Here is a 22,547-nt window from a genome sequence, read left to right on the forward strand (position 1 = left end):
AAAAAAAAAAAACTAGAGGTATTAATAATAGTATAGCATTATATATAGAGAAAAAACACTTTGTATCATTTTATTTAGTCTGTACCACATTTATTTGCTCCTAATGATTTTTCTTTTTTGGAACTAAACATTTTTCTCACTACAATAGTAATGGATATGCACTGTGGGATATTTTCAAAAGGAAGGAAAATAAAAAGGAAATAATCATTCATAATTCTACCACCAAAGACCCATGGTTAACATTTTTGGATAACTTCTTCCAGTTTTTATCTTCCTATGCATTTTTTATACAATGAGGTCATACTGCATATAACAATTCTGGAGCTTACTTCTGGTTTTGGCTTTTTTATTTAAGATATTACTTATGCAATATAAGTATATATCAACATATGACAGGACATTAGCTTTAGCCTTAACATATATTTTATATATACACATATATACTATATGAGGATTTTTCAACACAATATTGTTTTATTTTGGTAAATAGATATCACTGTGTATAAATTAGTGATTAACTTTCTCCTTTGTCCCTGTATTTTGTAGCCCTAACCAAAGTGGAAACTTCTCAGAATTTACTCCAAAACAAATCTGAAACTGAAACCTGTTCAAGATGTTTGTGAGCAATTTTTGTTTTAAGGTGAATGTGAAAACCATGGACTCTGAGATGTTTGTATTATCTATGGTTTTTAATTATCTAGCTGCTCCCAAGAAAGATAAAAATTGGAAGGAAGGGGATGGAGGGGTGGAAAGAAGATGTCTAAGACAGACAGCAATAATTTTACATATGTAGAAAAGCCTAACCAAGCAAACAAAAAATACACAAGGGACAGACAGATGAGAAGGTTTACCTGGGCAGAGAAGCCTGGGCGGGTACTAGGGGTCCAAGCTGGGGCTGCTCCCTGGGTAGGATTGGAGTGGCGAGAAATCTGGGCCAACATCTGCCCTGCAGAAGCTGATGGCTGGACAATGGTTACAGGAGGGGCCAGACCACTATTTCTAGGAGTGAACAAATAGTGAGGTAAGGATTAAAAAGGTGCATTTATCACAGAATCTAGGAATCACAGGACAATCTAGTGCTATACCTAGATTCCCTTGACTCCCTGGGGTTAAGGAAAACTTGATAACAGAATTTGAAAAAGACAAGAAAGACTGACAGTCATACACTGATCAGGACACACAGAGATGGAACCTAGAACATGGCAACAGGACAGGTGCAAAGAAAAAGGAGGAAGAAAGACACGCTTGTCTCATCCTAGGCCTACAAGTTCCACTGCTTTGTCTGAAATAACCAGAGAAAGTTAGGGAAGAATAAAACTTGGATTCAGTAACTGAATCCCTCAGTTGCCATGTAAAGTAGCACACACATATGGGGCTCACCTGAAATTCTCTGCCGGCCGGGAGGTAGGAGGGAATGTGTTGCCCTGGGAGAATAACTGTTGGGTGGCAGGGACAGTGCTGGAGGAGATGCCTTTACTCTGATCTGTGGACCAAAAGGAGTTGGGGGAGGGCCAGTCAAGGGGCTGTAGTATATTAGTTCAGCAAGTTCCTATTTACTCATGAAGTATTAGGATTAAATGGAAATATACTGGGAGACTACTGATTGGGCAATTGTAGGCCCATCAATAAGTGATGAAAATGAGAATTTAAAATGAGAATAAGGAAGAAACATACCTGTATTGATGTTGGAGTAGATTTCTGAAAATCTTGGATCTCTATCTTGGGCAAATAGACCCTCTGACTTCTCGAGGGGCTTGCTGTGTTCTGGCCCTGTGGTTGTCACAGGCTGAACAGAAACCTGTGGAAATACAATGATAAAAATAACCAAGAAGGTTTAACATGACAACTCAATAACCATAAAATTCATGTAAAGATACACATATACTCTAACTGGTTCTCAGGGATACTTCTTAAGGAAATGCTCACCATCCTTCAAAGAAGACACACTAACCTGGGAATGATTGTAGCTGGCTAGTCCATCTCTTCCTGGTACCACATCCAATTCTGTTTGCTGTTGCTGCTGCCTATATGTTAAAGGCAAGTAAAGAGAGAAACGGAAAAAGAGATTTTTAAAAAGAATCTGGGGAAAGGGCTTAAAACAAACAAATAAACAAAAAAGTGGGACTGTATACAGCCACAACCCCAGGCTAGTCACTGCTCAATAAATGATTCTTCGACCATTTCTCACCTGGATGCCAGCTGCCCTGAGCCCATCTCCAGGGATAAATTAGCTGTGGGACCTAGCTGTGGCCTCTGGATTGTGTTGGGCAGTGTAGGCCGTGGTTCCTGGCTAGAGTTCCTAGGAAAATGAAGAGTAGAGAGAACAAAGAAAAAAAAAGTATCTGAATCTGTTTGTATATAAGACTTTATAGATTCACCTGTACATGGGGTAATCACTGATAAATTCCCCTTTCAAGTCCAATCCTACGATAACCTGTAACTTCAGATTCAGCAAATAATTCACACTACAGAAAACATGGTACAAATAGAAACTATGTCCTATGGAACAAGAGTTCATCCTGTTTGGGCTCTAACTCTTTCCAGGTATTCAATACCTAGTCGTTGTGGATGTGTGTATGTATATGTTGTATAGCCATATATTGTGTTTTTAAAAAAGCATAAATAGGGCTTCCCTGGTGGCGCAGTGGTTGAGAGTCCGCCTGCCGATGCAGGGGACATGGGTTCGCTCCCCGGTCCAGGAAGATCCCACATGCCGCGGAGCGGCTGGGCCTGTGAGCCATGGCCGCTGGGCCTGCGCTTCCGGAGCCTGTGCTCCGCAATGGGAGAGGCCACAACAGTGAGAGGCCCGCATACCGCAAAAAAAAATAAATAAAAAAAAAATAAAAAAGCATAAATAAAAAACTGAAAGTACACAATGAAACATTAACAAAGACTATTTCTGGATAGTGAGAATTTTTTTCCTTCTCTTTACTATTTTCAATACTTTCTGCATTTTCTACAAAGAGTATTTATTACAAAATAAAATATTAAGAATCAACTAAAACTTACTGTAGTGGGAAAAATTGTAGTATACAAAAATGGGGAAAGCCATTATTTCCAGAAACAACTTCTTAAAAAGACTTAAACATTTCAAAATTTAAGCAAAACAGAAACACAAAACAGTTGTTGTTCTGTAATATAAAGATACAAAATCAAAAACCCAAAAAACTACAATGACCTGAGTCCTAAGTTAATGAAAATTTCTAACTGAATCCACTCTGTTATACTAAAATTAATTAGCAAAGAACTAAACTTTACAAGCCCTAAAAGTTGAATTGGAGGACAGAGACTCAATGTTGTCACCGATATTATTCACACTTGCTAATTATTCATAATCAGATCTTCACACGTGGGTTTAAGGCCAATTCTACACAGAAAGATTAAATGGAAAAGAAGTACCTTGACAACCGACACCCACTAGGATGGGTACAATAAAAAAAGACAGCAAGAATATGGAGAAGCTGGAACCCTCATACATTGCTGATGAGAATGTAAAATGGTACAGCAGCTTTGGAAAACATTTTGGGAGTTCCTCAAAAGATTAAACATAAGAGTCACCATGTGACCCAGCAATTCTACTCCTAGATATATACCAAAGAGAATAAAAACATCCACACAAAAACTAGTACACAAATGTTCATAGCAGCAGTCTTAGTAGCCAGAAAGTGTAAACAACTCAATATCCATCGACTGATGAATGGATAAACAAAATGTGGTATACCAATACAAAGCAATATTATTTGGCAATATAAAGAAATGAAGTACAGATACATGCTACAACATGGATGATCCTTAAAATATTATACTAAGTGAAAGAGGCCAGTCACAAAAGAACCATATATTATATGTTTCCATTTATAAGAACAGGCAAATTTATAGAGACACAGAATAGAATAGTTGTTACATACGGCTTGGGGAGGATGACTGTTAATTAGTACAGGATTTCTTTGGAGGTAATAGTTTTTTTGTGTGTGTGGTAATACTTGCACAACCCTCTGACATACTTAAGAAACTGTACACTTTAAATGAGTAAACTGTATGGTATATGAAATCTACTTTAATAAAATTGTTTCTTACAAAGCTGAGAAAGTTCAAAGAGAAAAGAATCAAGGAACAGAGAAACAGAAGCTAACAAAAGAGTGAATATAGCTATGCTCTAAAGCAAACTATGGTCGGTGGGCCAAATCCAGTCCGTTGCCTGTTTTTGTAAATAAAAGTTTACTGGAACACAGCCATCTTTATTCATTTCATTTGTCTAGAACTGTTTTCGTGCTGTAACAGCAGAATTGAGAAGCTGCAATAGAGACTGTACGCCTCACAATGCTAAAATATTTAGTATCTGGTCTTTTACAGAAAGTTTGCAGATACCTGCTCTAGAAAAAATTCCTGTCAGACTAGAGTAATAAACTGGTGTATAAAAACCAAAATCCTGGGCTTTCCTGGTGGCGCAGTGGTTGAGAGTCCGCCTGCCAATGCAGGGGACGCGGTTCGTGCCCCGGTCCGGGAAGATCCCACATGGCCACAGAGCTGCTGGGCCCGTGAGCCATGGCCGCTGAGCCTGTGCATCCGGAGCCTGTGCTCCGCAACGGGAGAGGCCACAACAGTGAGAGGCCCACGTACCACAAAAACAAAACAAAACAAAACAAAAACAAAATCCTTTCTAAAAAGGGTTGAAACATAAAGTTGAAATACAGTTGACCCTTGAACAACACGGGGGTTAGGGGAACCGACGCTCTGAGCAGTCGAAAATCTGAGTATAACTTATAGTCGGCCCTCCATATATGTAGCTCACGTAGTACTGTAGCATTTACTACTGAAAACAATCTGCATATAAGTGGACCCACACAGTTCAAACTCATGTTGTTCAAAGGTCAACTGACCAAACCCTTCACATTTCAGAATCTAGTCTCTAAGCTACTGTTTGTTAAAATTTTACTCTACCTGTATAAATCAACTATACTCTAGTAAAAAATTAAATTAAAAAAAATTTTACTCTACCTGGATGAACTACCCCAAATTCTAAGAAGTTGGAAGATGAAGAAATAATGGTGTTTACTACTAGAAAAGTAGAAGAGGAGGTAACCTGATAAGACTAAACAGACTTGGCCCGTGAGAAATCCCAACATTGGAAAAGGTCTTTATGGTACATACTTCACATTGGTGTTGGTACAGATGATGTACTCAATTTCATCTGAGTAAGGGTTCTGGAAAGTAAAAGAGCTGGTTCTCATCCAGAGCCATTCTCGGTTCTTAGACCGAAACCGGAACATGACAGATAGCACCTGGCCTTTTAACTTCACCACCTGAAAAAGTTTTCATGCTATCAGTTGAAACCCACAAAAAATTTTCTTTAGACATTTACAACCTTAAGATCCTTGTGTCACTGTCCTTGAAGTAACAGTCTCTTGCAATGTTACTAACAAAACAACATTTTGTTGTTTTGGGGAGTAAAAATAAGTGACTAAACAATAAGAAGGTATATTTATCATGTTTCTTCTCCGAGTCCCAAACTATCTAACCACTCTTGTCAATATCAAACAGGAGTAACAATTATTCCAGGAGAGAAAAGACTACCTTTCTCCACTTCCTTTAGAAAGTCCCTTAAAGATACACTGATCTAGCAAATTTACTAGGAGTTTATAAGTTTAATGACACTGAACATAGCTTATATGTTGCCCCTCAATGCTAGCTTTTTCTGCCAAGCCTGAGAATTTGTTTTCATAGCACCCATGAAGGTTTCTATAAATAAAACTAAGTTGGCTTTAGTTTTGTTTTGCTTTTATTTTTTAAAAGAAGGCAATTTTAGATCATTTTAGTTTCTAATCTCAAAGAACAGAAAATAATCTTTTGAACCCCCTCTTTAACAGTAAAAAAATAATATTAGCAGTTAACATTTATTTGGTACTTACTATATGTCAAGCACTAGGCTATGTGTTTTTTTCTTTTTTTAAGAACAACATTTATTTAACATTATAAAAAAGAAATGAGATATGAACATCTACATTTAAACAATAATAAGTAGTCTTTAATACATGTGCTCACTGTATAATATATGCACAATGAACACCATTACATTTGTATACAAACTAAGTACTGGATTTGAAACCTGATTATTACTGTACATATCCATGCCAATCAAGTGTAAGCCCAGTAATTCAAAATACCTGCACTTTAAATTGCTTTTTAAGAAAAAGTTAAGTGATAACATTTGTGTTTAAGTTGACAAGAGTGTGGCAGTAACTGCTGACATTACAATCTGACTGAGAAATAATTATAACAGAAAACGGGACATACTTCACTTAGCAGTAATAAAATGGCACATTTAAAATACATAAATAAAACTTTAAAAAATCAAATGTGAAACAAAGCATGACAAGAACCAAAATGGGAAGAAAAAAAAAAGAGAAAAACAATCATTAGAAATAGCAAGTAAATTTATGTATTGAAAAGCAAAAAACAATACAAATCCATCTAGACATAAGAAACATCAAAATCTAGATATCAGCAACTAGTAAGCAGCAACTAGTCTGCACATTAAAAAGTACCTTTGCTTCTGTACTCTAGTATCATAGCAGCAACTGATGTCAGAATAAAAACCATGAGATTACAGAGTGTATATATGGCCCATTGCTTTGGAATAAACATTTTTCTAGAAATGATAAAGTGATACTCTGTGGCCCAAAGCGTCAGAATTATGAATTTCATGGATTTAAAATATACTGTACAACATCTTCTCGCACTGCCAGAAGTCCACGTCCTTAGCTTTGAATGGTTTCAACAGAAGTCAGAATAGCTTTTCTAAGACTACACTACAAAAAAAAAAAAAAAGACTACCCATACATGGAATGTGAGTGGATGGAACAGGTGATGCTGAGGAATTAGAGAGACAGAGAGACTTTTTACTGCTATTGTCTGATTTCCTCTAGAAGTTGGCCTTTGTGCTTTAAATGCTTTATCTTATATATCCATCATATCAGTAAAAACACTATTGAGGCTTAAAGAGGAAAACTAACCAGTCTAATATAAAGTAAGAGCTACTATCTAAAGCCAAGCCTGTCCTGAAATTAAATTCGCCAGATGTTTTCAGGATCTAGGGCCTGAAATTAAGAGTTTGCTTACAATTAAGAGCTAACTTTCACTCATCTATAAAAAGAACTGTGAAATGAATTTTTCAACTACTATCCACTGTTCAGTGAAGTGTAGAATATTTTAAATACTTTAAAGACAGCCCCTTGGATATAAGACACTGAGTACCCAAAGCCAAACAAAAATACCTTGAACATTATCCACAGTTTCAAAGTACTGGTCCTTTTCTGTTTCTTAAAAATACAGGTTAAGTACTAAAGAACATAAAATTGCAGGGCTTGCCACAGTACTCGATTAATCAGCAGTCAATAAATATTTGTGAAATGAATGTAGGAATAGATATTAGATTAAAATAATATTCCAATCCAAACCAGGAAAAAAAGTTACCTGTTGGAAGCTGTCTCTTAGAAGCTGCTGGTCTTCAGGATGACAGAATTCTACAATATTCTTTCCTAAGAGTTCCTAAAAGAGAAAAAGAAGAGTAAAATTGACACTTTTATGATCATCTAACTTTCCTGGGCCATTAGCAAGGGACTTGGATTTCATTTCTCTTGCTTTTATCCTAAGATTACGGATAAGAGTGGAGGGGGGGAAAAAAAAGACAAACAAAAAAAGATGGATTCTGCTAAACAACTGACCTCTAGAGCATTCTTCTTTTTCAGGATATTGTACATTTATTTTAACTGAAATTTTTACAGATTTGAGGTATAATTTAGATAAACTCACTCATTCTAAATGAATTTTATAATTCTAATTTATGACCTATAATAAATTTATACAGTTGTACAACCATTACCACAATTCAGTTTTAGAACATGTCCACTGCACCCAAAAGTTCCCTTCTGCCCGTTTGTAGTCAATCCCTGCTCCTAATCCCTTGGCCAACCACTGATCTGCTTCTGCTTCTTCAGTTTTGCCTTTTCTATACAAATGGAATCATACAATAGGTAGTCTTGTGTGTCTGGCTTCTTTCATTTAACACAATATTTTTGAAGTTCATCTATGTTGTTCCATGTATCAATACTATCCCTTCTATTGCTCATAAATATTCTAACATGGATATACCACAGTGTGTATCCATTCACTAGTTAATGGACATTCCACTTTTTGGCTATTATGAATAATACATATATGAACATCTGTGTATAAATCTTTGTGTGAACATATGTTTTCATTTCTCTTGGGTAAATACTTAGGAGTGGAATTGCTAATTTGTAGGGTAAGTGTATGTTTAACTTTTTAAGAAACTGCCAAAATGGTTTTCCAAAGTGGTTATACCATTTTACTTATCTACTAACAATGTATGAAGGTTCTGTTTCTCCATGTTCCTGCCAATACTTTTTGATGATAGCCATTCTAATGGGCATATAGTGGTATCTCATTGTGGCTTTAATCTTTACTTTTCTAATGACAAGCAACTATTTATATGCCATTCATATTGCTTCTCTGGTGAAATGTCTATTCAAATCTTGTGCCCCCCCCTTTTTTTTTTTTTTTTTTTTTTTTTTTTTAAATTTATTTATTTATTTTTGGCTGTGCTGGGTCTTCGTTTCTGTGCGAGGGCTTTCTCCAGTTGCGGCGAGCAGAGGCCACTCTTCATCACGGTGCGCGGGCCTGTCACTGTCTCGGCCTCTCCCGTTGTGGAGCACAGGCTCCAGACGCGCAGATTATTTTTTTTTTTAATAAATTTATTTATTTATTTTTGGCTGTGCTGGGTCTTCGTTTCTGTGCGAGGGCTTTCTCCAGTTGCGGCGAGCAGAGGCCACTCTTCATCACGGTGCGCGGGCCTGTCACTGTCTCGGCCTCTCCCGTTGTGGAGCACAGGCTCCAGACGCACAGGCTCAGTAGTTGTGGCTCACGGGCTTAGTTGCTCCGCAGCATGTGGGATCTTCCCAGACCAGGGCTCGAACCCGTGTCCCCTGCATTGGCGGGCAGATTCTTAACAACTGCGCCACCAGGGAAGCCCTTGTGCCCCTTTTTTACTGGCTGGTTATCTTAATGAGTTGAGAGTTCTTTAGTATGGATACAAATCCTTTTTCAGATATATGATTTAGAAATATTTTCTCCCAATTTGTGGCTGTTTTTTTCACTTTCTTAATGATACCCTTTTAAGAGGGCAAATTTTAACTTTTATGAAACCCAACTTACCAAATTTTTTCTTTTGTGAATCATGCTTTTAGGGTCATATAAAAAACCTTTGCCTAGGGAATTCCCTGGCAGTTCAGTCATTAGGACTCGGCACTTTCACTGCTGTGGCCTTGGTTCAATCCCTGGTGGGGGAATTAAGATCCTGCAAGCTGCACAACGTGGCCAAAAAAAAAATCTTTGCCTAACTCAAGATCACAAAGATTTTATCCTATTTTTTTCTAGACGTTTTATAACTTTGGCACTTATACCTTTATATCTTCGAGTTGATTTCTGTGTATGGTGTGAGGTAAGAGTCTAAGTTCTTTCTGTTTTGTTTTGCCTATGAGTATACAACTGTTCCGTCACCATCTATTGGAAAAGCTTCTTTTCCCCTTGAATTGTCTTGGCATCTTTGTTGAAAATCAGTTGACCATAAATATGAGAACAGACTCGATTCTCATCTACTGATCTATGTAACTATTCCTACACCAACACCACACTGTGTTGGTAACAACAGCTTTACAACAGGTGTTGCATCAGGTAGTGTAAATGCTCTCTGACTTTGTTCTCCTTTTTCAAGATCTCTTTTTCACCAACCTCTTTACAGAAGTCCCTCCTGGCAGTTATAATTTTGAAAGTTTATGTAATGACTTGTTTCTCAATTCAGACATAGTTACCTGGTCTGCTGAATGAGATATCTAAATAAATCATAATAACTGGTACTAAATTTGCATACTTTATGGGTTACTATGCAACTAGATGATGCTATGAATTATCTAAAGGTGGCCAAATCATTATAACTACTTAAAATGAGCACTTTTGCATCATTATCTGTATTAATATCACTAACAAAAAAGTAATACATTATCTGTACCTGCTGCTCCAGCCTGGTTTCACAAGCCATATTTTTCTAGATCAGATGATAACCTTGGTAGGAAGCTGAAATTATATTTAGCTATCAACAGACTAGGATCATCTCTTTTTCTGAGTTGGGGCTGACATGTTTTGGCTATCTCTGGAATTATATGATTGAATAATCTCAGCATAGCAAAGGGAAAACAGAAGCCTAAATATCAGTGGTGTAATAGCTCCAGCTCCTCACCTGTGGTTGGTAGCCAATGGTGGCCACACAGCGATGATCCACAAAAGTGAAGATTCCCTCAATATTGTGTCGAGAGATGAACTCTGTTGGCTGACAAACATTACTCATGTCTGTACAGTTGGGAGAACTAGTTACCTGAAAGAAAAGAGATAAAAATGAGATAAAATGACACCATTCTTTACAGATGTATTTCCCATCACGTTTCCAATTTTAGGAATTTCTAAACTTTCACAACCCATCCAAAAAGGAAAAAGTGATCATTACAGATAGGGCATGAGGCCTAGCTCCACTCCTACACATGTACTCTTCACAAACTTTGTAAAGAAAGGTAATAATTCATTCAACCTAAAACCCACTTACTTTCATTTAGCTAGGTGGTATTCACTATTCAGATTGGAAAATTATACTCCTAAGTAACCAAGAAACATCTGTTTTTATAAGGAGAATCAAAATAATTCCAATTCTCTACTGTTAGTCATGTAATGAAAAATGAAAAGATCTCTCTTCTATTGTATAGGAGCAAAAGAAATTAGTTGGAAATAGAAAATTCAGAATTGCAAAGTTAAAAGTACAAAAGAGGAAAAGATCTCTCTCTCTCACTCTCTTCAGCTTCTGCTAAATCCAAGAGAAGCAATGTTAACTATGAATACCATATTCCTCAAAATATTCGGAGTTTTTCAGAATTCTTCATTTGTATTCAGAGAGTAAAAGAAAAAATAACATGAAAACATCCTGAAGGAGATTTTCTCCCACTGAAAATGGGTGATATAGATGTGGAAAAGTCATACTTGCCTGTAGTCTGCCAATAGCCACTAGGCAAAACTTGCTCCCCTGGCCAGCCTCTGGGTCATCATCTGGGAGGGAGACACCTTCAGGAAGGTGAAGTTAAAAGGTTTAACAGGTATCTCAAACTCAATTGCCTTCAAAAGTCAGATATGTAAAATTTAAAGCACATGTAGGTATGAAGAGACTAGGTATGAAACAATACAGACTGCTGAAAGATAAGAAATAAAGGCAAACAACCCAAAGAACTTACCATATATATCAGGTACTATTTTAAGTGCTTTTATATATATTAATTCATATATTATACTCACATTAATTATAATAAACTGCAGAGTACAGGTCCCACTCAAAGTATTCTAAAAGACTATGCTGGCCAAACCAAATACATATGAAGACAGACATTTACTCTGTGACAGGCAGAGAACGGATGTCTTGCCTAACCTGTGACTTTCAAAGTAAGCAAACAACCAAAAATGAGATTAAACCAAACACCAATAGTTATTTATGTACTTTGGAAAAGAGACAAGCTAGTGCTTCAATGTTTATGTGTAAAGGGAAGAAGGATGCATTTTCCCCCTACTCTTTGCATATTTTTCTTCTTTTTACCAAGAAAAATAGTATTTCTTTGAGAGCTACACAGAAGTATAAAAGATCATGTGTATCTCAAATACATGGTTTATACAGTATATAAACTAAAAAGTTCAAACTTCATTATGACTTAAAATTAATTTTTCTTAATTACATTTAACTACCATTTATTGGGTGCCTACCATATGCCAGGCACTAGGCTGAGTGCTTTCCTTACATTAAATCTAATCCTCACAATAACTCTATATGGGTTATATTATCTCTAAATTATAGATGAGAAAATTGAGGGGCTTTTTTTCCAATACAACTCAAGCAACTTACCCTAAGTTATACCACTAATAAATAACAATGCCAGAATCAAACCCAGGTTTTTCCAAATCCAAAGTTTAACCTTTACCAAAATACACCACCTTGCCTCTCTTAGTTTCTATCTCCCTACAACCCCCACTTCCCAGGCACACCTAGCCAGCAGGGAGGTAATAAAATTGCTACGATTTGGAAATTCTGACAAGCCAGGTTAAAAGGCTGATCCTTGTACCCCAACCACTTTTCTCACATTCCCTTTTTGACTTCAAGTTCTAGTAAAATTAATCTGCTCACATCCTGATTTAAAGTCTTTGCAGAGAATATCCCCTTTACAAGTTACAACAATCAAGCCATTTCCCCCCTTCTCCATCCAAGTCTTGCTCCTACTTTAGAAGACTTTCCCAAATCAACTGCATTCAATGTCAACTGCTTCTTTGCACACAAATACTTAGATACAGGTATTCAGTATACATTACTATTTGGACATTTAAAAACTACATTCTGTGACACAGCCATCACCAAGTCATTTTCAAGTCTGAGTAATCCATCTCCCTAAATAGAATATAAGATCCATAAAGGAAGGGAAGGAGTCCACTTTTTCTTTCCTATTACAGTTTATACCAAAGTACATTTCATATACTACAGGTACATGATAAATATTAGCTAACTTTCTTGGACTCTGTGAGGAACTTGCTGCACCCAGGAAGAAGTCACTGTTCAACTTTCCTACCTGCTGGGGGCCAGGCCTTGATATAGCCTGTGCAGTGGACCACCACGAAATGAGGTTCCCCATCCTTCACAGAGCCAAGTCCATTCCTAGAAAAATTACAGGTGTGAGGAGAAAACCCTACCCAGTAACATTTAAAAGGCAATGCTGGCTTAGTACCTTTAACTTTAGGCTCTTGGGTGTTTATAAAACAGGACGACTGTACTTGGACCTTTCCCACCCAAAAGTGACCAGCATATTTTTTACCTTTGCCAAAGTAAAGCAACTGAAAGGTACTGCAGCAGGAAGAAAGTATCAATAGGTAAAGTGGTAGCATAACTTCCTTAAACAGGATGAGCAAAAGCTTTAGAAGTTCAGGAAAATATTGCCAGAAAAAAGTAACTGGGAAGTGAGGGATGAGGGTGAGGGCTGCTGAAGGAAGTAGGATAGTAAAATAGTTGAAAATGTGACGATCTCTAAAGGTACTTGGCCATCCCTTTGGGTTTTTTTTTTTTTTTTACAGCTTAGGATCTCACCTGTATCTGTTTCTTACAAAGCTCAGTCTATTCATGGAGACTGGGTCCACAGAGCTACTGCCACACCTGTTTCAATGAACAGAGAGATTAAAAGCAATTAAGTTGCACTATCATTCATACAACTCAACAAAAAAACAAACAACCCAATGAAAAAATGGGCAGAAGACTTAAAAGAGACATTTCTCCAAAGAAGAAAATACAGATGGCCAACAGGCACATGAAAAGATGTTCAACATCGCTAATTATTAGAGAAATGCAAATCAAAACTACAATGAGGTACCACTTCATGCCAGTCAGAATGGCCATCATTAAAATGTCTACAAACAACAAATGCTGGAGAGGGTATGGAGAAAAGGGAACCCTCCTACACTGTTGGTGGGAATGTAAGTTGGTGCAGCCACTGTGGACAACTGTATGGAGGTTCCTCAGAAAACTAAAAATAGAATTACCACATGATCTAGCAATCCCACTCCTGGGAATATACCCAGACAAAACTATAATTCAAAAAGGTATTATAGGGCTTCCCTGGTGGCGCAGTGGTTGAGAGTCTGCCTGCCGATGCAGGAGATGCAGGTTCAACCCCTCGTCAGGGAACTAAGATCCCAGATGCTGTGGAGCAACTAAGCCTGTGAGCCACAACTACTGAGACCACCTGCTCTGAAGCCCACACACCACAACCAGAGAGCCCACACGTCACAACTACTGAGCCCATGTGCTCTGGAGCCTGCACACCGCAACTAGAGAGAAGCCCACGCGCTGCTACGAAGAGCCCATGTGCTGCAACTAAGACCCGATGCAGCCAAAAATAAATAAATAAATAAATAAATATCTTTTTTAAAAAAGGAAACACAAAGCAGTTATTTAATCTGCTCAAGGTCTCAGAAGATAAGTGATAAATCCAGTAGTCTGGGTCCAGAAACTAAACCACTAAGCCACATAATATTCAATTTTTAAACTCCCCCAGGAAACCTTTCTTAATATCCTATTTATCATTTCTAAGAAGCATCCTCTCGTACAATGTAGTCAATTTCCATTATACAACCTGAATTTATTTTGTGACTTTAAGAGGTGTTTTCTCTAGCTGTGAAGAAAAGTATCACCATCCTTTCTTCAGAATCCTAAAATGTATAGTATATAATTTATTAATGCTAAATATTAGGTGAAAGACATAATAAAGTCTTAAATTTCTACAAAAAAAGGAGGAGTGCAGAAATGGTCTGAGTACATGGATGTTGCCTTGTGATATACTGGGGAAAAACATAGGTATTGGCATCCAACTAGTATGGATTAAAATAAAATCCTGTATCAAACATTATCTATGTAATCCTGGGAAGTCAATTTCTTTGAGTCTTTTTTTTTTTTTTAATCAGCAAAGTAGTAACCATGAATTCTACCCTATTGGGCAGTTGTGAGAAATGACATGACAGACATAAAGCACCTATCATAATGTTTGGCATAGGAGGAGTTCAGTAAATGTTAGTTTCCTTAACGCTTTATTCTGTGTTACAACTTACGTGGGTCTTGAGAGCTAAATTTAATCTAACTGGAGCTTGGATTTAGAAGTTTAACTCCTCTGACAAGAAATCAAACCCTCAGCTCTTAATTCTTCCTATGGCAAATCACAATCCTCATCCTGACACTCACCTCATACGGCAAATAAAAGATCTCCTTGAGCCCATACACATCCTCATGGAAGACTGCTGACCTTCCTTTTTCACTGTTCCAGTCTTCAGATCAAGGATACGCCCTGAAGAAGGATGTGAAGAACAGTCTGGAGTACATTCTTGTGTGTGGGGAAGAGGGAGAGAGAGATACTGGAGGCAAAGATAAGTAAGTAGCCTATTCATGCTCTCCAATCTCCTTGCTTGTAAGAGAATAAGCCAAGTAGGAGATGGATTTTTTCCAAGCCTAAAACACCTCAGTTCCCATCAGTGAATCTTACTCTTCAGTTCAAAGCACTGGAAATAACTTTGACCAAGGCAAGACAGGAGTAGAAGTAGGTAAAGTTGGCAAGCAAGAGCAAGGCTATATCCTTAGGTCTGATTATTTTTATAAACACGCATGCATGTGCATATGCACGCACACACACACGCATGGAGTGAATGTCACTGGTTTAATAACAAGTAATTTTATATGCTACAGAAACACCCATCTGTCTCACGCTAAAATTGTTCCTCCCTTTATTATACAGAAACCAGTGGGAACTTTTGGGAAAAAGAAGAACTAGGAAAATGAAACCCATAAAAACATAAATGAAAGCTAAATACCAACATTAATATGACCATAATGGATTTTATTTTAATTACCAGTTTTAATCTGCTTCCACATTAAAATTTTTTCTAGATCGCTTAGGAGCAGATGTGACTTGTTTCCTTCAGCCAAACTAGGGCAAAAGGATTGAATAACATTAAATGGGGTGGGGGGGTGGAGGTGGGGGCAAAAACAAGACAGAAAGATAGTATCAATACAAAAAACCCCAAAAATACACCTTATACACTGATAATAATCCCCCTCTAAAATAAAAATCTACTATCATAGAACCTAATACCAAGCCAAAGCCAAGCACAACTGGGTAGAAAAAATGCCAGGTATTTACCCATACAAATGAGACAGAAAACGGATAATTTCATTCTTCTGGAATGGCTGGAGGGGTGGGGGTGGGGGTTATTGTAGGCTTGGCCTTTACTGTGTATTTATACTAATATTAAGATCAAAGTAAACTTTTTATGAGCATTGTCACTAATGAAACATTTTCTAAAGATGAGCTACAAAATATATTACCTGCATGTGGATAAAAAGAACAGATTATATTCATTAAAGGAGAAAATTCTAAAAGTTTTGCCAGATTCAATCAAAAAATTTAAGAGTTAAAACACCTCTTCTATCTCAGAAAAAAAAAGAAGAAAGAATTTGCCATTCATTTTCCATCCATATTAACTCATACCTGTCAGGGCATTTTCCGAAGTGGAAAGCTGCTCACGAAGTTTGTCCACATCATCTGGGTGCACCTGATCATAGAGTGTGCTACCAAACCATTCAGACTGCGGCTGGTTCAAAACAGGGGTCACTGAGTCAGAGACATATACCACCCGGCCTGTCTCACATGAGACAATAAACAGAAAGCCATCTGCTGCCTCCAAGATCAAATGTTTCAGCTCCTGCCCAAGGAAGAGAAATACAAGTTAATACTGAACTCTTCTGAAAAATCAAATATTATTCATGGAAAGAAGAAAGACACTTCAGGCCATATGTATCTCTCCATAAGTAATTGCTGGCTTCTATCTAATCCACAGGCACAGCTTTGCAACCTAAATGTAACTACCTTCACGGACAAGAGAGTTTTTTTCCAATAGGTATTTCCTCAATGTGTCTATGTCACTATCCACCTCCTCCTCTTTACCTCAGAACTCAAGACAGGGAATAAAAAGGCTTACCGTTAACAATAATTGAATTATTGGGCTTCCCTGGTGGCACAGTGGTTAAGAATGTGCCTGCCAATGCAGGGGACACAGGTTCAAGCCCTGGTCCGGGAAGTTCCCACATGCCGTGGAGCAACAAAGCCCATGCGCCACAACTACTGAGCCTGCGCCCCAGAGCCCGCTTGCCACAACTACTGAAGTCCCCATGCCTAGAGCCCATGCTCCGCCACAAGAAAAGCCACCGCAATGAGAAGCCTGCGCACCGCAACGAAGAGTGGCCCCCACTCGCCACAACTAGAGAGAGCCCGCACACAGCAATGAAGACCCAACACAGCCAAAAATAAATAAATTAAATAAATAAATAAATTCTAAAAAATTATTTTTAAAATAAATAAATAAATAATTGAGTTCTAGATCTCACTCTCTCTGGTCTCTTTTTAGGATCTTGCTCTACAAATATTGGCGTTCTTCTCTCTCTTTCCCCTCAGATCTTTTTCTTAAAAAAATAAATTTATTTACTTATTTATTTTTGGCTGCGTTGGGTCTTTGTTGCTGTGCACGGGCTTTCTCTAGTTGTGGCGAATGGGGGCCACTCTCTGTTGCGGTGCGCAGGCTTCTCTTGTTGCGGAGCACGGGCTCTTGGCGCACGGGCTTCAGTCGTTGTGGGTCACGGGCTTAGTTGCTCCGCCGCATGTAGGATCTTCCTGAACGAGGGCTCAAACCTGTGTCCCCTGCACTGGCAGGTGGATTCTTAAACACTGTGCCACAAGGGAAGTCCCTCCCCTCAGATCTTAAACATGATCAAGTTTTCTCAATTCTACACAAAACTTCCCTCAACTTTGCCCAATTCATCTTTCAGCGCCAAGCTTAAATTAAGAGTAGTGTTACACTCACTGGCTCTACTCTCTTACTTTTCACTTATTAACCTCAAACCCACTGCAATCTTCACTCTAGACCACTACATTCATGTTCTTTCAGGTTACTAATGTATTCCTAAATGCCAACTCAAGTCCCCTTTCCTGAGTCCATATCATTTTAGTCAATCTCACTGCATATCTGACAGTGTTGTTCATTTTATCCTTTAAATTTTATTTCTCCCTAGCTTCTATGACACTGCACTCCAACTTATACTTCCTTTCCAAATGTGCCTTCTCTGCTTCAGGTTCCCTTTCCTTTGCTCAAGTCTCAAGTGTAGGCATTTCCAAGGTTCTATCTTAAGTTCTCTTCTCTATTCCATACTCTCTCCCTGAGAAATCATATCCACTCCTCCATTAAGAAATGATGCCCAAATCCATATGCCTAGACTTGCCTAAACTCTATTAAGCATCTCCAAATAGACATTTTACCAGTAATTCAATTTCAACATCTCAAAACCTATCATTTCCCCCTTCGAAAACAATCCTCTGTGCTCTTCTAGCATTCCCTTTCTTGACTAACAGTATCCCCTTCCTCTCAGGATACAGGTCTCAAAACTCTTAACTCCTTTTTCTCACACTCCAGGGATAACTCAGTTTTATCAATTTTATTTTCAAATACAACGTCACTGTCCTAGTCATCTCATGCCAAGACAAATGGTCTTCCTGCTTTCACTGTCTCCAATCCATCCTTAAAATGCTACCACATTTTTTATAGCTCCCCATTGCCTAAAAATTAAAATCTAAATTATTTAACATAACACCTAAACATTCCATCATCAGGTCCCAGCCTACTTTCCTATTACCATCTCCCAAGGCATGCTAAACTACCTGATTTTCCTTGAATAACCTGATTATTCTCACTATGCTTTTGATCAAGTTATTTCCAATATTTACAATCCTATTCCCCTATTCTTTGCTTTCCATATTTGCACTTCTATAGGACTTATTACTACACCTCCTTCTGATACAGAACTGATTCTGTGTTTATATTATGACTGATTTACTTACATGTCTGTTTTTACCAGTGACTATCTCTTACCATTCTTTACATTTCTAATAGCACAAAGCACCTGGTTAGCGTACAAAATGTGCGTTACTAGAGTTTGTTGAATCAATATCTGTATGTGTTCTGTTAGAACAAATTGATTAGCTATTTCATTGTACATATATATAAAACCTGTGCTATATATGTACTTTCATATAGACCATCCTATTTGGAAAATTCTTATTGCTTTCTTCCAAATTATATTCTTTCTTTCCTTCTAATCCTCTGAATAAAAGCATGGCATCACAGGTCAATTTTTTCTTCCCTATACTTCCTATATTTTACAAATTTTTCTGCAATAAACAAGTGTTATTTTTAATAAAACACAACATGGCTTCCTTACTCTTTGAAGTTTTTGCTGACTATTCTCACTCAGGCCTGGCCATTCTATTCACTTTAGCTATCCCTCTAGTGTGTGTGTGTGTATACACACACACACACACACACACACACACACATATTTAATCCTATATAAATTATTAATAAGTTTTTTTAAGGCATTTCTTCTCCGTACCCATTTTCCTATCGTTTTTCACTTATGTGTGTATCCTACCACTCACATATTCATATTCAGACTGAGTTCCTGAAAGGCTGGAAATGTTTTTGCCTTCTCTATTTTTCTCATAGTGCATCAAATGTAACAGAGCACATCTCTAAGCAACAACAACTTCCTATTAGACTCCTTGTATCACTAAAACTGGAAGCTGCTTCAAGAATAAAAAAATAGTTTCCTTCCATCTTCTATAACCCTAAAGCCAAGGAAAAAGACTGGTTCGTGGACACAGTCATTTCTTCTCCCTGTGATTCCACTGTTCTTCATGAGTACAGTTCTAAAGTACCTATAAGTTTTGCTAAATAGCTTTCCCAATTGTTCTCTACTTCTCACTGCTCCAAAGCTAATAAATGGTATAGTCAGGGATCAAAACTCACTTTCCCAAGGTCTGAATATTTCCTTCAGAGTGGAATTCTTGTGCTTTAAAGAATCTACAGGGACTTCCCTAGCGGCACAGCGGTTAAGAATCTGCCTGCCAATGCAGGGGACACGGGTTTGAGCCCTGGTCCAGGAAGATCCCATATGCTGCGGAGCAACTAAGCCCATGTGCCACAACTACTGAGCCTGTTCTCTAGAGCCCACAAACCACAACTACTGAGCCCGCAAGCCACAACTACTGAAGCTCGCGCGCCTAGAGCCCGTGCTCCACAAGAGAAGCCACCGCAATGAGAAGCCTGCGCATTAGAACTAAGAGTAGTCCCCGCTCAACCGCAACTAGAAAAAGCCTGAGTGCAGCAACGAAGACCCAAAGCAGTCGAAAAATAAATTAAATAAATAAATAAATAAGAAACTACAGGCTTAGCTCTGCTCTGACTCCCAATATAATGCGCTATTCAGGATTATGGTCATCTACCCCAAAAGAATCAAAACCTTCAAAAGATTATAGACTCTCTCAGCTGTGCTTCCCAGAGACCTGATCAGTGAGGAAAGACGGCTTGTAGGTGCCATCAGTGGATGTGTTGCCAGTTCCTCGCAAGGACTTCATGTGAGAAACCGCCATGCGTAAGATGGTTAGCTTGTCTGGTTTTCGAGCCAGGGCACTACAGGTGGGTACCATGTCTGACAGTTCTGTTATGTAGGCTGTCATCTTGTTCCGTCGGCGCCGTTCAATTTCACTATGGTTTTCCCTGCATGGAGAGAGAGAGAGGAGAAGCCCCATCCAGGTGGTCACATCTGGCCATTTGGGAGCCGGGAGAGAGATATGAATACCAAGTGAGCTGCTGAAGAAATATGGTATTTAGATTTAGTGATGCTTAAGTCTCAGAAGTTAAAGTAAGGTTTGCCAAACTTCTCATGCAGAGCAAGTATGGAAGAGAAACTAATGAGGCAGAGCAAGTATGGAAGAGAAACTAATGAGGTACAAGCAGATACCAGCAATTCTAACTCCTGGAAACTTCACTTCCTATGTAGATTACCACTCCCTCAGAACAAAATGTGTTTTAAGAAATGACAGTCTTGGGAAGCAGCCACATAGCACAGGGAGATTACCTCAGTGCTTTGTGACCATCTAGAGGGGTGGGATAGGGAGGGTGGGAGGGAGGGAGACACAAAAGGGAAGAGATACGGGGATACATGTATATGTATAGCTGATTCACTTTGTTATAAAGCAGAAACTAACACACCATTGTAAAGCAATTATACTCCAATAAAGATGTTAGAAAAAAAAAAAGAAATGATAGTCTTAAAAAATGTTGAAAGCAGCTTGGCTGATTTCATGTCTACCAGTTCAACTTTTTAAAGGCTGAAAACATAAAATGACCAATTTTTTCTAACACAAGTATGTTGCTCAACAGCTGATACAAGAATTGATAGTATAGATTCCCTTGGTCTATAAAATGCTGTTTGTTCTAAGCATCTCCCTTATTCTCAACACTAGACAGCAGAATTGGAAGTTTTACTTGTCCCACTAATGCACAAAGCCCTACCTTCTCTATCTGGGTTTGGTGCCAGTACACTGAGCTCATGAGATTTGTAAGATATCATCTACTAGAGGTCCCTTATGGGTGCCCAATTGGGGACAAAGTGAACTGGAGAATAGGAGTGAAGTGGACAGGAAGATGTTTAAAGGCCTGAAAACATACAATCTGGATCTCACCAGGGTAAGTGGAACATATCTCCAATACTGACTTCCTCAAAATCAAACAGAGTATCACTGTTAAAAATAATAATCCAGTAGTTTTCAAACTGGATTTCTGAAAAGCCTAATAGTTCCTCAGTGTCTTCTATGGGACTGCTTCAAGGAGAGACCCAAACAACATGCTACATTTCTGTTTTAACTTGAGCAGCTTTGCTTTTGTCTTTTTTACTGACTTCTATTACCACTTAAGGATTCTATTGGAACAAAAGTTCTCTGCCAAAACAAAAAGAATACAACAAATCTAACATAAATCTCTTTTTAATGATAAGAGCAAACTAAGGTCAAGCAGTTAATTGACTCTTCTAAGGGCTGCTCTCATTCCCAATGAATGCAATGTTCTTCCCACCATACCACACCAATCAGTTTTATGAAGAGTGAAAGAGTTCGTAGGAGGCATAAGTTGAAATGGCAGCAAAATGAGCTTGCGGCCCAGCTGAAAGAGGAAATGGTAGGTAAGAGGGGGGAAGTAATAAAAACTGGTACTGGTATTAGTGATCTACCTCCTACTGAGTCATCCCAAATCACTGAGACCAAAAAACAGGAAAATTTGGGCACAACATTTCTTCCACAGTATTTCTACATTATCGACAACAGTCTCCAAAGAGAACTCCATAGAGTCTCCTTCACTGAAAAGGTCTCACAACATAGATTCACATTTAGTTACTTTGCCTGAGAAACATAAAATTCTATGCTCAAACATAAAGCACCCATTTTCCTAGCATCTGACAGATTTCTGACACTGAAATCCATAAGGCTGATCTTTTAAACAGCCACATCTAGGCTGCTAAGCTTTTCTGGGAAACACAAAAGATTCAATCACCAAAGCAACACCAGTACTGCTGTGACAAAGTAATCTAGGCTGTGAGTCTACATAGGAAAATAAGGGTGAGCCTTCTAGAGAGGTGTGGAGTAAATACTGAGGCCTAAAGACTGGGAACTAATTGCAAACACAGATATATTTATTGGTTTTCTGATAAAGGAGTATTTCCCTGGTACAGCTGCACTGTTTCTGAAAGCTTTTTAGTGCTAAGATGAAGATAAAAAGAGAAATCTATAAAAACTAATAGCAATTTCTTAAATTCCTAAGTAAAGTTCCTTCAACCACCCACTTTCTGATGGGGGAATCCAAAGTTCCTGTTACACACAAACTTCTAAAAATCTTGTCCTCTCTTGCCACAGACAAGGAAAAACACGAAGAGAAAGGGGAAGAAAAGAGCAGGATAAGAAAAAGGATAGAAA

General features: G+C 38.1%; 1 protein-coding gene across 4 annotated transcripts in view; it reads right to left on the reverse strand.

Moving 5' to 3' along the window:
* The window catches only part of ARNT (aryl hydrocarbon receptor nuclear translocator), a 64,781-nt gene that overhangs the window by 2,858 nt on the left and 39,376 nt on the right, over positions 1-22,547 (reverse strand). For 3 of the 4 annotated variants that reach the window (XM_007460233.1, XM_007460236.1, XM_007460235.1), the window contains 14 exons: positions 20,085-20,298; positions 16,182-16,395; positions 14,882-14,984; positions 13,238-13,303; positions 12,726-12,811; positions 11,108-11,184; positions 10,316-10,450; positions 7,474-7,548; positions 5,152-5,303; positions 2,189-2,299; positions 1,952-2,024; positions 1,675-1,798; positions 1,381-1,483; positions 852-999 (listed from right to left, as the gene is read on the reverse strand). In XM_007460233.1, the coding sequence (XP_007460295.1) occupies positions 852-999; positions 1,381-1,483; positions 1,675-1,798; positions 1,952-2,024; positions 2,189-2,299; positions 5,152-5,303; positions 7,474-7,548; positions 10,316-10,450; positions 11,108-11,184; positions 12,726-12,811; positions 13,238-13,303; positions 14,882-14,984; positions 16,182-16,395; positions 20,085-20,298 (1,681 nt within the window). The remainder of the gene's footprint in view (positions 1-851; positions 1,000-1,380; positions 1,484-1,674; positions 1,799-1,951; positions 2,025-2,188; positions 2,300-5,151; positions 5,304-7,473; positions 7,549-10,315; positions 10,451-11,107; positions 11,185-12,725; positions 12,812-13,237; positions 13,304-14,881; positions 14,985-16,181; positions 16,396-20,084; positions 20,299-22,547) is intronic. The other variant, XM_007460234.1, reaches the window with a different exon arrangement.

Source organism: Lipotes vexillifer, unplaced genomic scaffold (assembly GCF_000442215.2).
Source record: "Lipotes vexillifer unplaced genomic scaffold, Lipotes_vexillifer_v1.1 scaffold209, whole genome shotgun sequence".
Classification (NCBI taxonomy): domain Eukaryota; kingdom Metazoa; phylum Chordata; class Mammalia; order Artiodactyla; family Lipotidae; genus Lipotes; species Lipotes vexillifer.